Below are 22,345 nucleotides of genomic sequence, written 5' to 3' on the forward strand. Positions count from 1 at the left end.
TGTTTTAGTTTTGCTCTACAGTTTGCTTAAGGAGTTCTAATAGGTCTTCCTCCTCCTCCTCCTCCTCCTCCATTTTTTCTTTTCTTTTTTCCTCTGCAGATGCTTACATGCCACCCAGCATGTACATCTGGAGTAATTTGAGACATAAGGCAGCTAAGAGGGACTATATCTTATAGGTGTGTTCACTTTCCAAACAACATTTCACCTCCATTCCCACTCATTTGCACAATTAACAAAACCTGTGGGATAAGAGTCCTGATCCCTTATAATATCCTTCCTAACAACTAGTTATTCATGCATCACTCCTACTGATTCCAGCAAGACCTGCATGACTAACCGTGGCCCTGTTCGGATACTCAATTCCCAGCTTGCTGAACCATAGTTTAGCAGCCAGGAACGAACAGCATGAGTGTGTGCTCCCTCCTTGCCCCTCCCTTTGCCTTCTCGGTGTGATTTAATTAGACTTCAGTTCACTATTACAACCAAAATGGGAAACTGTGGTTTAATATCAGTTTGCTAACCAGGATTTTAAACCGCAGTTTAAAGTTGGTTTAAAAACCTGGTTAGTAAACTGACATTAAAGCACAGCTCTCTATTTCGGTCATAATAGCTAACTGCAGTTCAATTAAATCATGATTTAAGCACCGAGAAAGGGAGATGGGGAGGGGAGGGGGCATGTCATATTGCTGCTTATTCCTGGCTGCTAAGCTTAGAATGCTAGGAATGGAGTGTCTGAACCTGTGTATCAGATGGCTGCCCTATTTTGACATTTTGACATAGAGAGAGCCAGTGTGGTGTAGTGGCTAAAGTGTTGGACTGGGAGTTGGGAGATCTGGGTTCTAGTCCTCACCCAGCCATGGAAACCTACTGAGTGACTTTGGGCCAGTCATAGACTCTCAGCCCAACGTACCTCACAAGGTTGTTGTTGCGAGGATAAAATGGAGAGGAGGAGGAGGATTATGTGTGCTGCTTTGGGTTCCTTGGAGGAAAAAAAGGCGGGATATAAATGCATTAATAAATAAATAAATTTTCACTGGAGACTGAAAATGCCTAGATGTAATATAAATTATAGAAATTGTTACAAGAAAGAGCAGTACAGCCAACATCACATCCAGCTAGCTAGGAAAATCTCAGTCCAATGGATCAGCTAGTTACAGCTTGACGGATCAACAAAGTGTTTGTGCTGCTGACCCAGCTCTTGCACAGCCCTCTGCTGCTTCTAGTGGGAACCTATTACCCTCCAGATGTTGGACTCCAATTCCCATCTACCAGTTGTTAGAGATGATGGAAGTTGTAGTCCATCTGGAAGGCCATAGGACCCCCACTCCTGCTGCACTGCTCATTTTCAGCAGAGACTGGCAGCATGTCAAGCAGCCAAACAAAATGGTAGCAATGTTCAGGAACACGTTTCTGGAAGGGAGTGAAACAAACAGCCTTACCAGACAGAAGAGAGAGCAAAAAAGGATAATGGTTACGGCAGTACTGATATTTGGGAAAGGTGATAGGAAAATTCAGAAGGAAGATCTCTTCTTCATCACCATTAGTCACCACTACTCTTTCTTCCCAGGTAACTGCTTCTACCATGTTTTTCCCCCATAATTTACAGGAATTACTTAAATATTATGGTATGTCACTATGATTATAATTTTAATTATCCCAAACATGCTTGGAGTTTCTCATCTCTCTCATCTCATATGTCACTCTGTATTTTGGTTTAGTTTACTTTGCAACATGCCTGTGCACACAGTGCAGATTGTGATTCCAGCATGTGTGTTACTAATCACCATGACTAAAGCTGCAAGCCAGACTAGGGAAAGCAGGCACTTAATTGCCTTCCAGAAGCCTTTCCGTATTCTGTATACAGAACTAAAATCCAGGGATGGCTGAGTGTCTATATTCCAAATTATGGTCCCCAAGCAGACTAGGAAAATAAAAGGTATTTAGAAATATATGATGGACGTTAATGATGGATTTATATGGAAATAAGCAAAGTCTTTTTTGTATCTTTAATAAACATTAAAATGTATTTGGAAATGTGCTGTTTAGACCCCTTCAAAGCAGGATATTTAAAGCCATAATGTAGACAGATTGGAGCACAGGGGTGTTTCAGATAAAGTTTTCTCAGAGGCTCACTCACAATTTTTGCACATTTGTGGGTTGCAGTTTCAAAGTTCTAATGTTCATCAACTCTTGTTTGGCTTTTGCCTTTGTTACAACAAATGGGGCGAAAGCTATATTAATAACAATAAAATGTTATACTCCTATATGGCCCTCAGTGCTGAAAAAAGTCCCATTCCTCGTTTAGCCCCTAAAAAAACCTTAGCTTGTTATGATCAATGGCACATCCCTAGTTTTAATCCATTTCAGGATGAACCTAAGCAGTGAACCAGAGAACCAAAGGCTTAGCCAGTACCCTGATGGTCGGCAATCTCTGTTCAGAATTTAGAATTTAGCCACACCTGAGAGCATCTGTCCCATGCTGTTAAACACTTGAGTTCCTCAGATGTAAATGCAAAGCATTAGCACTTTGTGAAAAGAGTTAGCTCTTTTGTTTATAGGCACTTCCTCCTGGACGTTTTTCTGCCTGCTTGTTGTCACCACTACCACCACACTATCTGATGAAGCACCTATCTTGGTATGAACCTACCTGTACACTATGATTATCAACTGAGATCTTCCTCCAGCTGCCTCCTTGAGGGAGTTTCAGAGGATCACAGCAAGAGAGAGGGGGCATTCTTGGTAGTTCCCCCCCCCATAATTATGGGATGCTCTCCCCACCATTGTCATCTTTTGGGAGCCTTCCTCTACTCCCAAGCATTTGACAGCATATGATAGGGTTTTTAACAGGTCCTGAGATTTCTTTTGTTGGGGGGGGGGGATAATGGTTTTTATATTATGTTACTGTATTGTATTTTAAGGCTTTAATATTTTTAAACTGCCCGGAGAACTTTGGCTATTGAGCGGTATACGAATGTAATGTAAATGAAATAGCACATGGCTCCTGTGAAGCAACATTTTTTAGTTGGACGTATTAAAGCTGCAATATCCATTTTGACTCTTTCTTGAGAAATAGTTTCCCGAAGTAGTACAGTTGTTTGCAATGTTACAGCCACCATATTTGTCAATGCCATGGAGTGGGTACTGAGCAGCCAGGTCTAGACAATATTGCTTAGGAGTTTACTGCTTAGCACCACCTCTTGCCTTCCCATGCAAACTGGCTTCAGCACCAATCTTGCCATTTTGCCTGGGTTGAAGTAATGAGCTGCCTAGCAAAATGATATGCTCAGCCACTCCTTTTAACACACAAGCTGACAAAATCAGTGGAGTTAATATAAAACTAGGATGAGTTTACACAACCAAAAGTCCCACTTAACTTTTGGGGTTTTTTTTTTTAAAAAAAAAAAAACCTTCAACTATTTCAATGTGCATTTGCCTATATGGCTTAATATCAATATGGTGAAAATATCGCCTCCCACTATTTTGAGAAGTCCTATTGTCTCCTGGTCGTCGCTCTAAGTCCTTTCGCTTGGTTGATCTGTTTTGTCTCCTTCCATGGTTGCTTGTTTGTGAGCATTGTGCTCAGCTGTCCACCTCCACAGAACAGAAGAGTTTTGTCCCCTGTCCCATAGATAATTCTGGAAGGAGTTGCTATTCTGGCCATTTCTTTTTGTTCCCCAATTTCTATCATAGAGCTATGTTCTGTCAAGAAAATTTAGTATATCTCAAATTGTGAGCTCCTTTTGGGAAGAAGACTGACTTTTCCATATATATTACTCTGCGTTACATAATAACCACAATAATATTTGCATATTTTTCTTGTCTTTGAAGGCTCTATCTGTAATTCTGTCTTCTGTCGGTGAGTGCTGCTCTTTTGTGTGTGTGTTTTATCAATAAGGGAGCAGTGCTCTCATAAATACAAAATACACCCATGTGTCTGTGTTATATTCAGGCACAGTGAATTAAGTACTGGCCCCTGTAAGTATAATCCTCCCTCCAGTCTCCTCTGTTCACTTGGAGAAGGAGGAACCCTGCTGTGTACACCTGTACTAATAGCCCTACCAGGTAGCTGTGTATAATCCTATTAATCATCTTGTCATGTTACCTGTTGGTTAATAGGAACAGCTCCACATGCTTCCAGATACTAGGGAATGATAGAGAAGGTTCCATAGCTTGATTAGTTTCTATTTCCTGCTCCCTCCGCTTCCTCCTCCTCTTTCCTCCTTCTACCTCTTACCTCTGCAACAAGCATTGTGTGCTCTCCTCCAAGAGGATGCAAGTAACCATATGTCATGTCTTCACTTATTTACACTTACAGACACAGCTTTAGGGGGTGCTTGTAGTCAAACAGTGTTAGATAGCCTTCTCTGATGATAAAGTAAGTTGATTTGAATTTCTTTTGAATTGGCTCTAGCTTGCATTTATTGAACAATACTAAATGTTCTGTTGCCACACTTTCTCTGTATAAGGCAACTCTGCTGTAAGTCACACCAGACATTCCAACATTACCAACCCTTTGTAGCACCTGAATTCCATTGTCAGACAACACAGTGCCTTTCTAGAGACGATGTATATATTAAAACAGACTCATGCATGACAGTGCTCAAGCCCAGATGACTAACCATAGAAAGTTAACCTATACATATAGACTCACCCTGGAAAACAATAATAGTGGAAAGCTATAATGTTTGGAACTTTGAAGTGTGCTACATTTTTCAAGCAAATGCTCTGTTTTGCTGATGCTTCCAGCATTAAAGCTGATATGTATCTGCTTCAGGCAAGCTTACTAACAGTAATTAGTTAAAATAAACAAATCTGAATTTACACTGTTCAAACTACATGTAACAGTCTGTGAATTTCCCCTGATTTAAGTCTGAGTTTTCAGAGTTGCTTAAAGTATGAGCAGTCCCTTCAGCAGTGATGTAAAAATTAAAGCATATATTGGATCAGTTGGACTGAAACCATGTTATATTTGTTTGAATGTCCCTTAATCATATATATGAAAATAGAAATTGAAACTTTCTACTGTGGAATTTTAAGCTTGCCTGCTTAATCCATAATTTCCCTAAAGTACTTTTTCATAATGTGTATACTATTTCTGTCAGTAAACCATGAATGATATGTAACCCTTTGTTGACCCTCACCCAGAATAGGTGAGGGACACACATACATCTATATCTCAGCAGCAGAAATGCCAGTTCCTTTTCTAGACTTCATCCAGGCCAGTACTCTCATTTTACAGCAGAGGTATCCCATGCATCCAGCCCATGTGTCAAAATGGAGATAAAACTTACAGCTGCTGCTTCAGGTCTTTAAAACGAAGACATGGTCTACATGTCTGTTTTATTCCAAGGTATTTATTAAAATATTTTCATCCTACCTGTCCAATTCATAATAAGGTGCTCGAAGTAGCTAGCAGTGACAAAAGTTAAAATCAGCTACAAACTAAAACAATAAACAAAAAGTAATCAAAGAACACATGAGGTCATTGTCAGTCAATTTAAGAGTCATAACCATGCTGAAATAATAGCATTTTATGCTAACGGCTACATGGTGGGCAATCTTTTTTCCAGGGTGATCAGGCAAGGAGTTCCTTGGCCAAGGTGCTATGATGCAAAAGGCCCTGACCTGCATTCATGCCAACTATACCTCTGATGGTGACAGGGCCCAGAGCAGAGTTTTCTAAGCTCCTGATTGGATGAGCAGGATCAGGTGGGAGGAGCTTTAATTATAATAACCAACACTGTATTTATCTCTTTAGACTATTTCTACCAGAGCAACAAATAATACAATTATAAAAAGAATAAATATCAAAGCAACAGATAAAACAACAGCTCAGACTATGAGCTCCGTCAGATGAGAGTTTTATTGCACGTTCCTTGCTGGGTACTCACTGGTCCCTCTCATGACATCATCTGCCTCCCGTATGCCTCCCGCCCCTTCTGGCCTTCCTTGTGCAACAACAACAAAAACCTCAGAAAGTCCAATATATTTTTAAACATGGAAGCTGTGTGCAGAAGAAGCAGTGATTTTCCCCATCTGATGGCGCTCTATATCATTCAGCGGAATGGGTAAACAAGCCCAGCAGCTGGATTACACTAGGTGGAAAAAGGCTTGGCAAATAAAAAGATTTCTCCTGGAGCTGAAATGACACCAAAGTTGGCAAAGGTGAGCCTCCCTTGGGAGAGCATTCCACAGATGGGAATTGGGCTCAGAGACAAACAGGAAACCACTGCTGATGAAATAGCAATGGAATTGTACATTTCAGAACAGCCTGCTGCTGGATAAAATTCTGGCTGGCTGAAATTTTGGGCCAGCCAAACCGAAGTTTCTGGACACTTCTCAAAGGCAGCCTCATGTAGAGGGCATGACGGGAATCCAACCTTAATGTAATAGAGGCATTTGTAATCGTAACCAGGTCCCTCTTCTCCAAGAACCTGGCATCGTAACCTATGCTGGGGCTGGGCAAAGGAACTCCTGTTCCAGGAATATTCCTAAGCAGTGGACTTCATTCTGCAGGGAGAAGTGCTACCCTATCCAAAACTAATTGTACCAGGATGAGTAGTCTTCCTAACCCCAAACACCTCCGTGTATTCTCAGCTCTGTGTGTTCGCCCAAATCCAATTTACTGGTCTTGCTTGGGCAGATCATCTGTGAGGATAGTCTGTTCAGAACAAAAGGAAAAGTGTTATTATGGATATTTCAAAGTTGCATGCAAATTTGGGTGTTGGAATTGCTTTTGTAAATGCAAGTTTAATTCTATTCCTGTGAGTTTTTTGTTGTCTTGCTGTTCCTTTTGTTATTTCATCTGAAATAGACAGAGCTCTGAAACTTGCATGCCAACGCATTTTAACTGAAGTGTTACAAACCCAGTAAACAAGATTGAGAGTGACACCCAGTTCACATTAATTTGATGGGCAGCTGGGTGCTTCATTCTATCGTTTGTGCCTTTGATTATTATTATTATTGTTTTCCTTTTGATCTTACTTTGGATGAACTGCTTTCCTGTCTAGTGGGCAATGACACCGTATTTTCTGCTTCTCATCAGCAGTGAACCATTAGTAGTGAAATTTTACTACAACATTAGAAATGTGTAAACCTGCATCTGTTGAGATTCATCCCCGTAGTTAAAAAGGTGAAAAGGGGAGTAGAAGAGGTCAGAGAAACAGCAGAAAGTGGGAGCATAGGGACAGGGAATACTGACATATCATTCCTGCTCAGTAGTAAGATACGGTTTCTGTGCCTACATGGCTATGCAATTAGCTTACTCAACCACAGGAGTAAAATGGGACTTCATTTTACAGCTTACATTTTTAACCCCTCATTTCTAAAGGTCATAAAGCAACAAAAGGTTGGATGATAAATCAGGATGTTAAACTTGTTTAATTTCTGTTTGTTAAGAGCTCTTTGCGAGAGATTCTAACTGGGGACTTCTATAGCTTAGTCTCTTAACCACTAACTTTACTGCACTAGCCCTCTACTGAAATGTGGGCTAGCATATGGTGAAGCAGTTCTAGGATTGCTGTGCTGTGTGCCCAACCCTAGATTTTTTCAACCCATGTGGACAACTGATTGTATCACCACATAGGCCCAGCAGCATTTTGTCAGTGCTGGTTCTGAAAACTAAACCAATGTGAACTTCAGACATAACAGCAGATGTCTGTTTATCTTCAATGTGTTTGCCAATGTGCGAGGGCATTTACTGCTATTTAAAAGTAAGGGCTTTCAATATTTCACTGATGTTGCACTGAAAAAGAAATAGCTGGATTTAATTAAACCAGAAGGGCAGGAACCCTCATCTAGCAAGTTCTCCCTAATACATGCCAGGTTGGCTCCTTCATCTAGTATCAAGTCCAAAATGATTGCTGTGTTATTGGATACTGATCTGGCACTTAAATCAGCATCTTCTTCCTTTGATGATGGTACCTGGCATTTATATCATGCTTTCGAACTAAAGATACGTTCACATGCACCAACCTTCCCCAACCTGATACTTTCCAGATGCTTTGGACAACAACTCCCAGCATTCTTGCCCATTGGCCAGGTTCTCTGAGGCTGATGGGAGTTGAAGTCCAAAACATCTGCAGGGCACCAGTATGCCCTATATACTGACATGCACTATAGTTTTGTAATCCTTATGATAAACCTGTTAATTAGATCGCATTTACTATCCACATATTGCCAGCGGTAGGGCTAGGCTGAAAGATACCTAATGTGTTGTTGACAGAGGTCCAATTTGAAATCCCTCTGCGGGGAGAAGGGACAGTTGAAGTTGTCTCCTTGGATGTGTTGACTGAAGGAAAGCGAGAAGAGGGGTGATCGTTAGCCATCAACTCATGAACCTTGCTAAGATTAGAAAAGCTTTGGTTTCTTTTTTGCCGTGTAAAAATGGAGGAATCAGCATATAGGAAAGAATCCAGTGTTGTGCTGATGCTATGGCTATTGACATCGCGCTAGTGGAAACCAATTCTTGTGCAATTTCAATAGCACTTGCTAGTGCAACATATTTTCTGGGAAACCCATTGCACTAGCAAGTACTATTGACATTGCAGAAGCTTTAGTTTCCACTAGCACAGCATCAAGTAATACTAGTGGTAGTGCACTGTTGGATCTTTCCTGTAAGCAAAAAGTAAGAAAAGATTGTTGGAAAGAGGCAGCCATTGCCAGGGATGCGGTGGGATACATTTGCCCCTGTTTATAACTTTTTCCTTTTGAAGAGGTGACACAGTTCTTATGCTCATGCAGTTCACTGGAGGCCTACTCATGCTGGAAAAAACTTTCATAGATTTTTTTAAAAAATTGTTTACAGAAACTCCAGAATTGTTAAACCTTGGGATATGGGTGAATGGTGTCGAGTAGATGCCAATGGCAGCCACACAACCACTTTATGCAAAGCCATTGCAGAACAATAGATGTGCTAACTGGGGCAGAGAGAATGGCATTTGGGCAGGGTGGACTGCTGGGTTCTCCTACTGTAGAGCTGTGACTGGTAAGGAAGATATCTATATCTCCTACAATGAAACTGTCAAAATCAGCTTTCCATTCTGCCCCACTTCATTAGCATGTTTGATGCATAGACCCATAGTCAGAGCTGCCCATGGTGGTTGGAATTCACAGTAAAAATTGAGTTCTGCAGTCTCCTAGGCAGCTTGGGAAAGACCTAGAAGTTAACCTTTTCAAAATCAGTGAGTTAATAAATACACCGTCTGTTACCTGTTACTTCTGTAGGTATATTTAGGGTGGAGGCTTGTTTGTGCTTATGCCTGGAATCCTTAAAACGCATACTTCTGTGTACCTCCTGGAAAAGATGCTCTGGCAATCTTGAACTGTTTCTAACTACAGTGAAATATTACATGCTGGTGGGTTGGGAATCTAACCTAGTTCATCATTAATAAAACTAAACAGACAAAAGAATATTAACCTTGGGTTTTAACAACACAGCAGTGGGCTCTTTCCTCAATTTTCTCAGTGAACTGGCAGAGAGAGAGAAACACATTTGAGTATATGCTGTTGGAGTTGGTGAGGGGGGTGAGGAGATGCCATTTTATTGAAAACAGTTGTGCTGCACGCAGAGAACAGTGCATCCATATGTAAAACATGCAAGTCCTCCGATTACAGTCTTCCCAGCCAGGTTGGCTTAGGGACACTTTTATTTCCACCAGCATCTATAGATCCACGCCCAAAGTCCATGCTACCATCATGCACTTCAAGATTTTAATTTATTGATTTACCATTTATTTATTTTCAACCCATCTGTCCCTCTTTTCCTCAAGTTCAAAAGTAGCTTCGTAACCTGAAGTGGGCTTTAAAACCAAAGTGAATCAACAGATAAGATTTAAAAGGAAATGAAAGGGGGGAAATGCATCAAAATGTTCCCCTAAATGTGAAGAACTTGTTGCTTAAGATGAAGTGGCAAGTTTGAGAAGTCATCCAAAAGGCTGGACAAAGCCTACTAGATGGTATTACAGTTTTCATTTTTCCTTCCAGACAAGCAGACTTTCTGAGATTCCTCTCCGAAACACGTCCAGAACATTGGCCTCAGCAACAGTCAAGAGCTTTTCCTGTCAGCAAGAGAAGCAGACAAAATAGCTTTTCTCTGAAACTTGGACGCTACCGGGTCCATCAGCAATATATAACATGAGTATGTTAGCAGAGAAGGTTCAGGATTGCTGTTAATAAAACCTACCACGTAATAGCAGTTTAGTTCACGAGAGCACCAGTGGCTGAGGGCCAAACTAGACATGATGTTCAATATATCATTGCTTATCTCCCCCTTTAAAAATATATATATTATTATAATAGTAGTAGTAGTTAAGACTTTTATTTTGTATATAAAACACGTCACTTTCTTATTGGCTGCGGCTGCATCTAACTGCCACGTGTCTGCTCCCCCTGATATTGAGAGACTCCCATAAAAGTAGCTGGATGAAAGCTGCTAATAAGAGGCTAAATTTAGTTGGCTTTTCATCTCAACACCTATTACCCTATTTCTTCGATTCTAAGACGCACTTTTTCCCCCATAAAAACATCTCTAAAAATGGGGTGCGTCTTAGAATCGCGGGTCTGTCTTAGGTTTTTTTTTCTGTTGATGGTACTGAAATTAGTGTGCGTCTTACAATCGATGGCGTCTTACAATTGAAGAAATATGGTAGGTTTAGGTTTTCCCAAAGCTAAAGAAATTCTGAAACAGCGCTTATTGGACATCGAAAGACAAAACAGCTTGTCCACAATGAGGAAATCGCGTCCTCATCTTAAACTGTCCTCATTTAGTCCTGCAGATAAGACACCAGTGTATTTACAGCAGCTCACATACCCTAAACATAGAACAGCCTTTTCAAGAATACGTCTCATTGTGCTTCTTTCTGCGGTTCTAGAAGGCCGCTTTAGGAGAACTCCATACCATAATCTAGTATGTATCTGTGGAGATGGTAACATCGAAACCATTGCCCACGTGCTGCTATTTTGCTCTTTGTACAGAAATACTCGTGAAGAGTTAATAACCCCCTTATTATCCAGGGCATTTTATTTATTTATTTATTACATTTTTATACTGCCCAATAGCCAAAGCTCTCTGGGAGGTTCACAAAAATTAAAACCATAATAAAACAACCAACGGTTTAAAAACACAAATACAAAAAACAGTATAAAAGCACAACCTTTTGAGGCAGGTGGCTACGAGGAGGAGGGCTTTCTCCGCTGTGGCACCCCGGTTGTGGAACGAGCTCCCCAGAGAGGTCCGCTTGGCGCCTACACTATACTGCTTTCGTCGCCAGCTGAAGACCTTTTTATTCACTCAGTATTTTAACACTTAATTTTAACTTAAATTTAAATTTTACTGTTTTAACTCTGTATTTTAATCCTATATCAACTTTGCTGTGTGGTTTTATCCTGGTTGCGCTTTTTATACTGTATTTCGTAATTGTGTTTTAAACTGTTGGGTGTTTTACTGTGGTTTTAATTTTTGTGAACCGCCCAGAGAGCTTCGGCTATTGGGCGGTATAAAAATGTAATAAATAAATAAATAAATAAATAAATAAACCAGGATAAAACCATGCAGCAAAAATTGATATAAGATTAAAATACAGAGCTGGAACAGTAAAATTTAAATTTAAGTTAAAATTAAGTGTTAAAATACTGAGAGAATACTGGCGACGAAAGGAGTACAGCGTAGGCGCCAGGCGGACCTCTCTGGGGAGCTCGTTCCACAGCTGGGGTGCCACAGCGGAGAAAGCCCTCTGCTGATTATTATGTGAACTGATTACGTTCAACTGATTATTATGTGAACTTTCTTCTTGAGGATTGCAACAGGATGGTTACAGTAAAAACTGCGAAATTTTTAGCAATTGCTATTAAAATGAGGGCTGCAATTGCACCCTGAGTTTTAAATTATATAATTTTAGACTTAACTGTATTTAATGTTCATTTGCTTGGAGATACTGGGTTTTATATGTTAAGGTGTTTGTTTTTTCTTGAACTCAGGACATTTATTGTCTGTTCTATGCCATATGTTCAGTTAATTGTTCTAAATTGCAATGGCCAGTGGCTTGGTGCAAATAAAATTTGATTGATTGATATATAAAGCACATACATGCACACACCAAATTTTTGAAAGAAGCCACAAAAACGTCCTGCACATACAGCCCGCCCACCCAAATCTCTCCTTTGTGCAACTTCCCTTCCCATAAGTCAACTTCTCTGCTGCCAAGGGGGATGCTAAATTTAGGAAAACTGGATAACAATACTATCTATCTATCTATCTATCTATCTATCTATCTATCTATCTATCTTTTAACTATTTGGAAATCTGTATAAAATACTTTAATTTTTAAAATCATGTATCACGATACAGCTTCTTTAAATTAAAAAAAATGCTTTCTGACTTCATTCTTCTACAGCCTTTGTTATACTTTCCTTCTTATCTGTACATGACTATATTGAGGAAGGAAATATTTTGTGGAAGGCTCAATTTTTCTTCTTTTTATATGCATAAATGCATGCATGGCTGCCAACCCACCATTACATAAATAAGTCTTCTAGGGTTTATTTGCACAAATAAAGCAGAATCCAGAATTTTGCTGGTATTTTCTCCCTGCATTTGTCTTTACTTTATGCCAGGGGTGGAGAACCTGGGGCCCTCCAGATGTTGTTGGACTCCAGCCACCATGACCAATGGTCAGGGATGATGGTAACATAGGAACCTGTCTTATACTGACTCATCCCATTGGTCCATCTGGCACAGCATTGTCGACCCTGATTGGCAGTGGCTCTCCAGGGTTTCAGGCAGGAGTTTTTTCAGCACTACCTGGAGATACTAAAGACTGAATCTTGGACCTTCTGTATGCAAAGCAGGTCTCTACCACTGAGCTACAGCCCCTCCTTGAGTCATAGGAGTCATGGTCCAACCATAACTGCAGGCCTATGGGTTTATACTATACCTTATTTCTGGAATTAAAAACAACAACATACACTGAGTTGGGTGATGTGCAGACATGGAAAATATAGGAAAAGAACAGAAATCTGTATATGCTCATGAACACGGAGAGCAGCTCTGTCTTACTCAGAAGTAACTAGCTCCACAAGAGTTCAGTAGGACTTTCTTTCAAGTAAGTGTGCATTGAAGTGTAGCCTTAGTAATAAAGACACTAACATGTGACAGGAGAATAGGAACCAGATAGTTTTCTGTTTACCTTGCTTTCGCCCTGTGAAGCCATGTGTATTTACTCTGAAGCACACGGGATAGCTTTGGAATAACTGAGGTTCTCAATTGCTGCAGGAAACTGGCCTTGCTCCCAAACAACAGAACGGCTTTTAAAAATCACGCTACACTTCCATTTTACATACAAGAAACCTGAGCTTGAATCCTTCCCCAGTGATCTTTATCTCAACTTTATTAACTTTTTAAATGTTCGTCAGGGATGCGGCTGAGCCAGGTCCTTAATGATTTAGCCATCTTGTTAATCGTCATCTGTCAACTGGAAGCCACAACAAAGGACGCTGGAAGATGGTTATAAGTCAATATTCTCTGCAAGGCCTCCCACCAATCCTTCCCAGTGTCCTCATTTTGCAACTGCAGTGGCTTGCAGCCCAGGCACGCCCAGTCCATCTCTGTTCCAGTCTTCAGGTCAGCTTCAGGTTGCTTTCTGCTCAGGTAAACGGAAGAAAAAGGGAGCATGAGCTCTCTCTCTGCTTTAACAGGCCAAAGTGCAGCCTTGTGCAACTCAGCCTACTCTCTTTGGAAATATCTTCTACGCATGAGCATGCTCCCTTGCACTGGGAGGGGGGGGGAATGATAACAGGAAAAGACAGCTTGAGACTGGTATTTCCTGGCATTTACTCAATTTATTCATTTATTTATGAAGGAAATAATTATTTTGCATTCCTGATGGTGTGCCCCGGACGAAGCAGTGCAGATGGGCCTGTTTGTCAGTAGTTTGGCCTGTCCATTATAAACCATGTCTATATGACATGTTCACATATATTTAGGCAAGTTTTAATGTGATAACTATCTGGCAAGTGTAGCTTAGCTGCATAAGGATTTTAACAGATGCTAGTTAACACACATATGGAAACACCCAGGTCCAGGTCTTCTTTCTTCCATAAACAAATTCCATTTCATATAGCTTCTGTCACTGCAGTGTCTATATGTTTTTGTCAGCCTCTCATATTGATACCTTTTAGGCTTCATCAACATGACAAGCACAGAAGTCAGCAATCACTATACCTTGTATGTCCTTTTGTATACATGTTCTCTTCTTTCACCTCCCTAGTGACTGCTTCTATTTCTAACTATTAAGAGGGACATCAACATACTACTGAAATATTTGGATATAAGTTTGTGTGTTTTTACATTTAGACTGATGTTTTTATATTTCTTAATCTTGACCCCAGCATGGAGTGGTTATGAAATGGAGGGGAAATGACACTTACATTGTACAAAAATAAAAGGATAAAATAGGAGAAATTAATCAGCAATCCTTTGTGGTCAGGGATGCTCTGCAGGGTGTTTGAGGATAAAAGTTTTAATATTGTCATCAGTCACTTTCGAATGCCAAGAGCAAACTTCAGGCTTCGGTGGTATGTATGGCACAGAATGTGCAAGTGAGTTCTGCTTCCACTCTTTATCCATGACACTAATATCCAACATGGAGAGTGTGCAGATATTTATTTATTTATTTATTTATTTATTTATTTATTTAAAATATTTATATCCAGCCCTATATCACTAAGATCTCAGGGCGGCATACAGATAAAAACATACAGTATAAAACAATAAATTTACACAGTTAAAAACAAATTAAACTATAATCCAAGTTAAAACAATACATAATTTAAAAGCAATAGATGCAGTTAAAATATCTGGCAAGAATAACTGGCAAGAATATGTATGCCATCTTTACCGCATACACATCCCCACAGGGAAGATGCACTACCTGTATCTTCAGATATTATTCAGATCCAGAGCCACATTTTCACTCCTGAAATAGCTTCTGCAGACCAGTTTCTAGTTTTTTCTCAAGAAAACACTCTGAACATTGAAAAGTGACATTGACAAAGGGTTGGATCCAGGCTTAACCATACTTTGGGTATACGTATTGAAATCAATACGTATGTCATGACTAACTTAAGTCCCATTGATTTGAAGGCACCTACCCTAAGTCTTGATCCAACCCATTTAATTTAGGTGTTAAGGCACCTTCCCCAAGGAAGTGCCCTCCAGATGTTTTAGAATACAGGTCATGTTGACCGACGGGAGTTGTAGGAAGGTTGCCTTAGAACATGTATCACTAAAGAGTAGTGCCTGAACTGGCCTTAGGGTTTAAGCATGATTACACTATTAGCAAATGGGGAATGTAGCAAATTATCTCAAGAAGAAGAAGAAGAAGAAGAAGAAGAAGATCTGCCCAGAAATGCAAGTACACAGGTACTTTCTGCAGATTTTATCAGAAAGAATTTAGCTGTTTCCCAAGAGACAAACATCTTTCTGCAGTTTAAATTATGCTTCTCCCAGAAGAACATAGAGCTTGTAAATAGCATTAACCTACTGGTCATAACTGTGGAGCTATGATGAGGCCCCTTTGAAAATGTCTCTAATGGAACAACAGTGGACAATTGGACAACCCAAAGATTCCAAAATCAGGGAAGAATGGTTCTTAACCATTACCATGGGGTAATCATCAGTTAGATGAATGCTAGAGCCTTAGGTACTGCAGAATCTTTCAAAATAAATGTGTTTGAAAGATCCCTTATAGGCCATAAAGTAGTGTGGTTTTCCTTAAACCTCCATATTTGCTCCTGCTAGTGAGTGCTACAGCTGATAAACTTTGATACAACTTTTTATTTCTGTAATGGAGCAATACTAAGGGTTGGATCCAGATTTCGGCCTGATTAACTGTGCTGATGGAAGTGGACTTTCCTATCCCCTCCATCTTGATATAATGACCAAAACTATTAACAGCCCAGTTATCCATCTTTTTAAAAAATATTATTTAAAAATAAAAAAATAAAACTTATCAATAAAACATCCCAGAAGGGTAAAATAAAGTACAGACTAAATCAGAGTTAAGTATAAACCTTTGTTAGTTTTAAAGCATGTTATATAGTTTTGTCATATTTTTACTCGCTCATTATTCAATTTTATACTACTTCTAAGGCTTCTTTATTTATATCCCTAGAGTTATTATTTCATCTCCAGTACTGAATAAATTTATCCTAAAGCATCATTATTTGTAGCTTGGCCCTCGTAAATTTTCTTATAAAACTAAATTTTGTGTATTAGTACTCCATTCTAGATATTACTTTCCCATTCTCTTAAAGATGATATTTCCTGTTGTTTTCAATTGCTATTAATATTTGAGCTGAAACTAACATATTTACCAGTCACTGGCCTGGTTCTCACATAAAGCTAACCCATGGTATGGGTTATTGAATTCTGGGTTGTCATGATGTGTGAACATGGCCATGCTAACAAACAGTACTTGATCATGAACAACCCAGAAAGCGAATCCATGGTTTGTTGTCAAGTTGTGAATTCTAGGCTACTTAAGTAATGGGTTGTCATTATATGAGAACCCAGAACTGTGGGTTGTTCATGGGTTGTTTTGCCAGGATTCAGAGGTGGCATACAAGAGTGGTGAAAGGTACCAGACACTCTACATGCCAGTACTAAAGTGCCACAAAGATATTTGGAGTACAGGAGGTATAAGGTGAAGGAGGGGAGAAACAAACAATCCAGGTCTTGAGAAAACAAACCAGGGTTTGTTCAATTACCTACCAGACAATCCCTGTCTAGGGCAACAAACCATGGGCAAGCATTATGTGCAAACCAGGTCACTCTTTTACTCTTTCAATTTATTCAACCTACCCAGTAGTAAGACAAATGGATGCGTAGGTAATTTATAACCAGTTATTTTCTCTGTAATCATTATTGCATTGATCCAAAACCCCGTTATATCTTTCCAGGTCCACTTTAAATATAGATATATTTATATATCTTCTGTAAACTATGAGGTGCTAAAATAGATCAGAAATAGGTGATCTTTTAAACCTCGCAGGAACTTCCATATCTTATTTTGGACTCCTCTTATACAGTATACCTTTTATTGTTTATCCAATATATCCCTATTAATCATAGCTGTTAATAACGGTGTTTGATGACATTTATTTATTTTATTATTTATTTAAACATTTATATCCCGCCCTATATCACAAGGATCTCAGGGTGGTGTACAGATAAAATCATACATATAAAATAGAACAATAAATATACAATTCTAAAACAAATTAAACCATTAATATGTTGAAGACCAATATGAAACTTTAAAACAGTAAAATCCAATTTAAACAAGACAGTGTGCAGGCTGGTGGATTTAGCCATCAAAGGCTTTGTTAAAAAGCCATGACTTAACCTGGTGCCGAAATAAAGCCAGTGCCGGCGCCAGTCGGGTCTCTGGGGGAGGGCGTTCCACAGCCAAGGTGCCACAACAGAGAAAGCCCTCTCCCATGTCCCACCATAGCGTATATCTCGCGTTGGTGGGGCACGGAGAAGGGCTCCTCTGACAGATCGCAGGTCTCGGGAAGGCCGATATAGGGAGAGGTCTCAAGCCCTTTAGGGCCTTAAATGTCATTACCAACACCTTGAATTCCAACCAGAAACGTATTGGCAGGCAGTGCAATTCCTTTAAGACCAGTGTTATATGGCCTCTATGAGATGTTCCAGTCATCTGTCAATATTTGGGACTGAGAATAATATTTTCTTCTATCCTTATGTTCAAGCTTACTGTTTGACCAAGTTGCCATATTGAAAGGTGTGCATAGCTTGTTTATAGTATAAAGAAATAGCTTTGGTAAAGATATAAAAAAATTAGACTTTTATTGAAAAACTATGAAATATTTTCAAAATAAAACAAGCATGTCTTGGACTTTATGCCTTGCTGCGAAGTGAAACAAATGTTTAATATGGCAACAATATTTTTCTTCCCATTGAATTAAAAAATAAAATTCCATTGGCATGGAACCATTTATCCTTGTCATTTGCTTGTGAGCTTCTGGCAGCTCACTAAACCCTGATGTGTAAAAAGGAAAGAAAACACATTCCTTTGTACATTGGATTTTATTTTTGAGCTCTACAAAGGAAACTGCAAAACAAACAACAGATTACCAGATGGGCTAATGTATCAACAATAATAAGAAAAATTCTGAGCTCAAGGTTAAAAGGTATTAGGATATTTGCTACAACGATCTAACTCTGAAGTTACTGCTGAAAGAGAGAAGGAGAGCACTGTCAACCACATTCTAGCAGGCCCAGTTTAAAATCCCTTGTGGGTATATTACACACACCTTCCATTATTTATTTAAATACTTTTACCCTGCTTTACAGCCAAAACAGCTCCCTTAGCAGGTTATAAAGATCAGAAATAAAACAGTCCCTGCTTGCAGGCTGACCATCTAAAGGACATGGCAAAAAAGGGGAAGGGATTGGGAGAGGGGGAAGCAAACCCACTTCCTAGTTTCTTAGTTACGAAGTACAACAAGTGGTGGAAGATAGAAGAGATCCTGCTTTCTCTGCTTGGGGGCCTCCATGATTTTAGTTAGTATTTGGGGGTGGGGGTGGGGAGGAGGTCTCAGCTGAATACCTGTGCTTCTGTTTAGTGGAGGGGACACCTCCCTGCGCAAAATCTCTATGCATTGTATGGTTCAAGTTTGGTCTTTAGTGGTACAGCGGTGCCCCTAAAATTGCAAATGGTGACAAGGCTGGAGTGAGTGCCTCTTCGTCACAGAGCAGAAAGCTCATGACCTCTCGGGCAGCTTCTGTATTTTGTCCTGCATATATCTCTGGCATGGGTATTAGTTTGTCATGACTATTATACATAGAAAGCGAAATGTCTCAGCTTAACTTTTGTAAACCGCCCAGAGGGCTTCGGCTATGGAGCGATATATAAATTTAATATATAAATGTATTCAGGCTGTTTTAGCATGTCATTATAGCAGAGGTGGGGAACCTCTTTCAGCCCATGGGCCAAATTCCATTTCAGAGAAGCTCTCTGGGGCCACCTTCCAGCCAAGGGTGGGGCAGACAATACCACAAAATGACAGCAGATTACAAAGCCTTAGGAGAGGCATTTCAAGCTTTTAGAAAGGGGGGGGTATACACAAAAATGGGGGGGACCACACAATGATTGGTTGAAAGGTTTCCCACCCTTGCATTATAGCTTTCTTGCCACCCTGAAAAATCTGTGTATAGGGATGCAATCCTATGTCTGTTCAGACAGGAAAAAAATCTACAACTCCCAGCTGGGAATTGTAGACTTTTTTCAGTCTAAAAAAGCATAGGTTTACACCTTGAGAGATGAAAATATGTTGAGTTTTTGCATCATGAACAGATGATTTGTTCTGGCAAGCGGTCCCTCTTTCAAACCATCTTCAATACCATGAAAAACCTAGGAACCCCCAACCTAGGAATTCACCAGATGAGCTGGAACTGTGAGGTTTTTACTAGTTGGTTTTGTATTTTTAGTATGTATGTGTGTGTGTGTGTGTGTATTTAGTTCCAAAATAAACTGTCCTGTAGGATCGTCATTCAATGTTTATTAGTAATTTCATTTCTGCAGTTGCAACTACAGGGTTTGAGTATGATAAAGTTAGGAGACAGTGCAACAATTTGTGTGTTACTTCAGCATTTTATGTTTTTTTAACAACTCACCAGAATGATCTGTTTGTGCAACATATGTGTTGGGAACTCAAACAGTATCACAACTGCAGCTTCCATGAGAAGGGTCTCTTTGAAAATGAAAATCTCTGTAGTATTGTACTAGTTCTTTCTCCCACATTGAGCTTTTAGGCAAGTAGACCACGCATGTGAACTATTAAATTCACAAATGCATGCATGATGTGGCTGAGTATAAGATATGAATTAGCCAGGAAGCAGAGAGTAATTTGCTAGAAGGTTCTAATTTTTACCACATAATACAACGAAGAGAAGAAAAGGTAGAGGTTTCTTCGTGTGGTTATATCTTTGTTTGGCAAACTGAGTCATACAACCAAAATGATTTTCAGTGTAATGTTCCCTTTTTTCTTCTCCAAAAAATCTATTTATCTGTCTGTCTCTCTATCTATCTATATGTCTCTCACCAATGAAGGATAGTCCTAAGGGGCTTTGTAAGAAATCTAATTCACTTGAGAAAGTAGAAAGATTTCAGAAGGGAAGAAGGCCGTGGTAGCCTCACATCAGGAACTTAAATATATTACTTGTTCTGACACGTATCTAAGGCAAGTGGCAGCCATAGCCAGCATACACCCCTCGGGAGATGTATCTTCACAGGTTGAGGAAATACCCTTCAGTAAATACAGCCTTGCCTTTCACACTGTTAAAAAGGAGGAAATTGTGGAGTGCACAACTGTGTTCTCATGTCTGTCCCTGAAGTCCCTCCAGGACTGAGCCAATCTCTTAGGAGGCATTCAGTTCTGGTTCCCATCTTGGTTGACCTGAAAACTCTTGACCCTCATTATCCTGTAATACTCTTGCTACAGAAACTTCAGCCAAAATATACGTCTGATCTTTGGAGGGTGGGGGGAGGAGGAAGAGATATAGCAAAGAACCAAGGACCAGAAGAGAGAACTGTGTTACGACTAAACTGGTGTCAAGGTTAAAGGTCATAATAAAGCAACAGTTAAAGCTGCAGGAGCCCTGCCCTCTTTTGTATCTGGTCACTCTAGTATAGCTCCTGCAGCTTTAACTGTTGTGATGGAATTTCACCTGGCATACAAATGACACCTGCTGAAATTCCCCTTTCAATTCAACAAAGATAAAGGAGCCCTGTCCTCCTTTCCACGTGGTCACACTATACAAGACATGGGCCATGCAAGCAATCCGAATAGTCATCCAGTAGGTTTTGATGTTAACAAATATGTCATGTTAGCTGGGTGATGTCAGGCACATTTGACAGCAATTCAGACTGTTGCTGCACTAGGAAAAAACAAAAACAAACAAAATTGCAGGCACAGCTACAAGATTTGCTGCTGGCTATTTCTCATGCTTGTGCTGGGCAGACGTTAGCCTCGGCTTGAGAGAAGTGGTGCTGCTCATGAGGACAGAAACCACTGTGTTGAACCGGTTCATAAGGAGGAGGTGGGGTGCTCCCCATTCTTTCTGTGCACCATTCCACCTCCCACTGATTCTGTCCGTATCTTCTCTGCAGGCCTTGTGATGAGCAACACCCAGAGGTGAAGGCAGATGGTTATGTGAACAACCTCGCCGAAGCCGTGGACGTGATCTTGAAGCAACTGCAGAAGTAAAAGTGATCCAGGAGGTGATGAACATGAGGCCTTTGGCATAACTGCACACTTCTCTGTGTTTACATATCTGCATCCAATTTTTAATGCAGTAATTATGTAGCAACCAGCAGCACTACATATGTGACTCAAGAGTCATGTTTTTCTAACTCGCCATTGCAAGTAACTAAAGTGATCCATAAACAAGAGCAAAACTCAAAAGATTCAGCCTGATAGATGCTTAGGACCCCACCCACGAAGAATCTTTTGAATTTTAACTATCTGGTTTGGGATGATCTAGCCATACCAAATCACTGAATAAACATCTGTGCCACATACTACTTGGCCTGGGAACTCTTTCCTGTGTTAACTTGATTCCTCCCATCCCCGTTTCCTAGAAAAAAGCCCAGAGAGAGCAATTGCTCTGTCTCTCAGTCGCTCTTCTAAAGACATTGAGGCATGCCCATATGGAAAGGAGGACAGGGCTCCTGCATCATTAACAGTTGTGTAGAAAAGGAGATTTCAGCAGGTGCCATTTGTATGCATGCAGCACCTGGTGAAATTCCCTTCTCATCAGAACAGTTAAAGCTGCAGAAGCCCCTGCCCTCTTTTGTATCTGGTCATTCTACAAAAGAAGGCAGGGCTCCTGTAGCTTTACCTGTTGGGATGAAGAGGGAATTTCACCAGGTGCTGCATGCAAACAAATGGCACCTGCTGAAATTCCCTCTTCTATACAACGGCTAAAGACACAGGAGCCCAGTCCTGCTTTCCATATGGTCACCCTGCCTAATTCAGTCTTCCCTAACCCGATGCCCTCGTCCCAGGAAAAGAACCCACCCAGGCTCTCAACATCTCCCACCCGCTTCATCCAGCCTGGTAGTCCAACACATCTGGAAGCATCGGGCTAGGAGCGCCTGGTCTAAATCTTAAGCAGGGAATGGCAAGAGTCTGCTTTTGGGCTGTCCTACAAGGAGGCGGGGGAAGCATTCTCCATACAATGAAGGCAAGCCTGTGTAAAACAGCGGAGCTGCTTTACGAACAGCCTCCCTCCAGCCAGTCAAAACGTACCTTTCTTCTTCAG

At 40.3% G+C, this 22,345-nt stretch overlaps 1 protein-coding gene across 2 annotated transcripts in view; it reads left to right on the forward strand.

Annotated features, from left to right (window-relative positions):
- The window catches only part of LHPP (phospholysine phosphohistidine inorganic pyrophosphate phosphatase), a 146,395-nt gene extending 124,827 nt beyond the window's left edge, over window positions 1-21,568 (forward strand). Inside the window, exon 7 of one of the 2 annotated variants that reach the window (XM_063132804.1) lies at window positions 21,192-21,568. In XM_063132804.1, the coding sequence (XP_062988874.1) occupies window positions 21,192-21,288 (97 nt within the window). In that variant the 3' untranslated portion in view covers window positions 21,289-21,568. The remainder of the gene's footprint in view (window positions 1-21,191) is intronic. The other variant, XM_063132805.1, reaches the window with a different exon arrangement.
- The last annotated feature ends 777 nt before the right edge of the window (window positions 21,569-22,345 follow it).

The sequence above is a fragment of the Elgaria multicarinata genome, chromosome 8 (genome assembly GCF_023053635.1).
Source record: "Elgaria multicarinata webbii isolate HBS135686 ecotype San Diego chromosome 8, rElgMul1.1.pri, whole genome shotgun sequence".
Taxonomy (NCBI): Eukaryota; Metazoa; Chordata; class Lepidosauria; order Squamata; family Anguidae; genus Elgaria; species Elgaria multicarinata.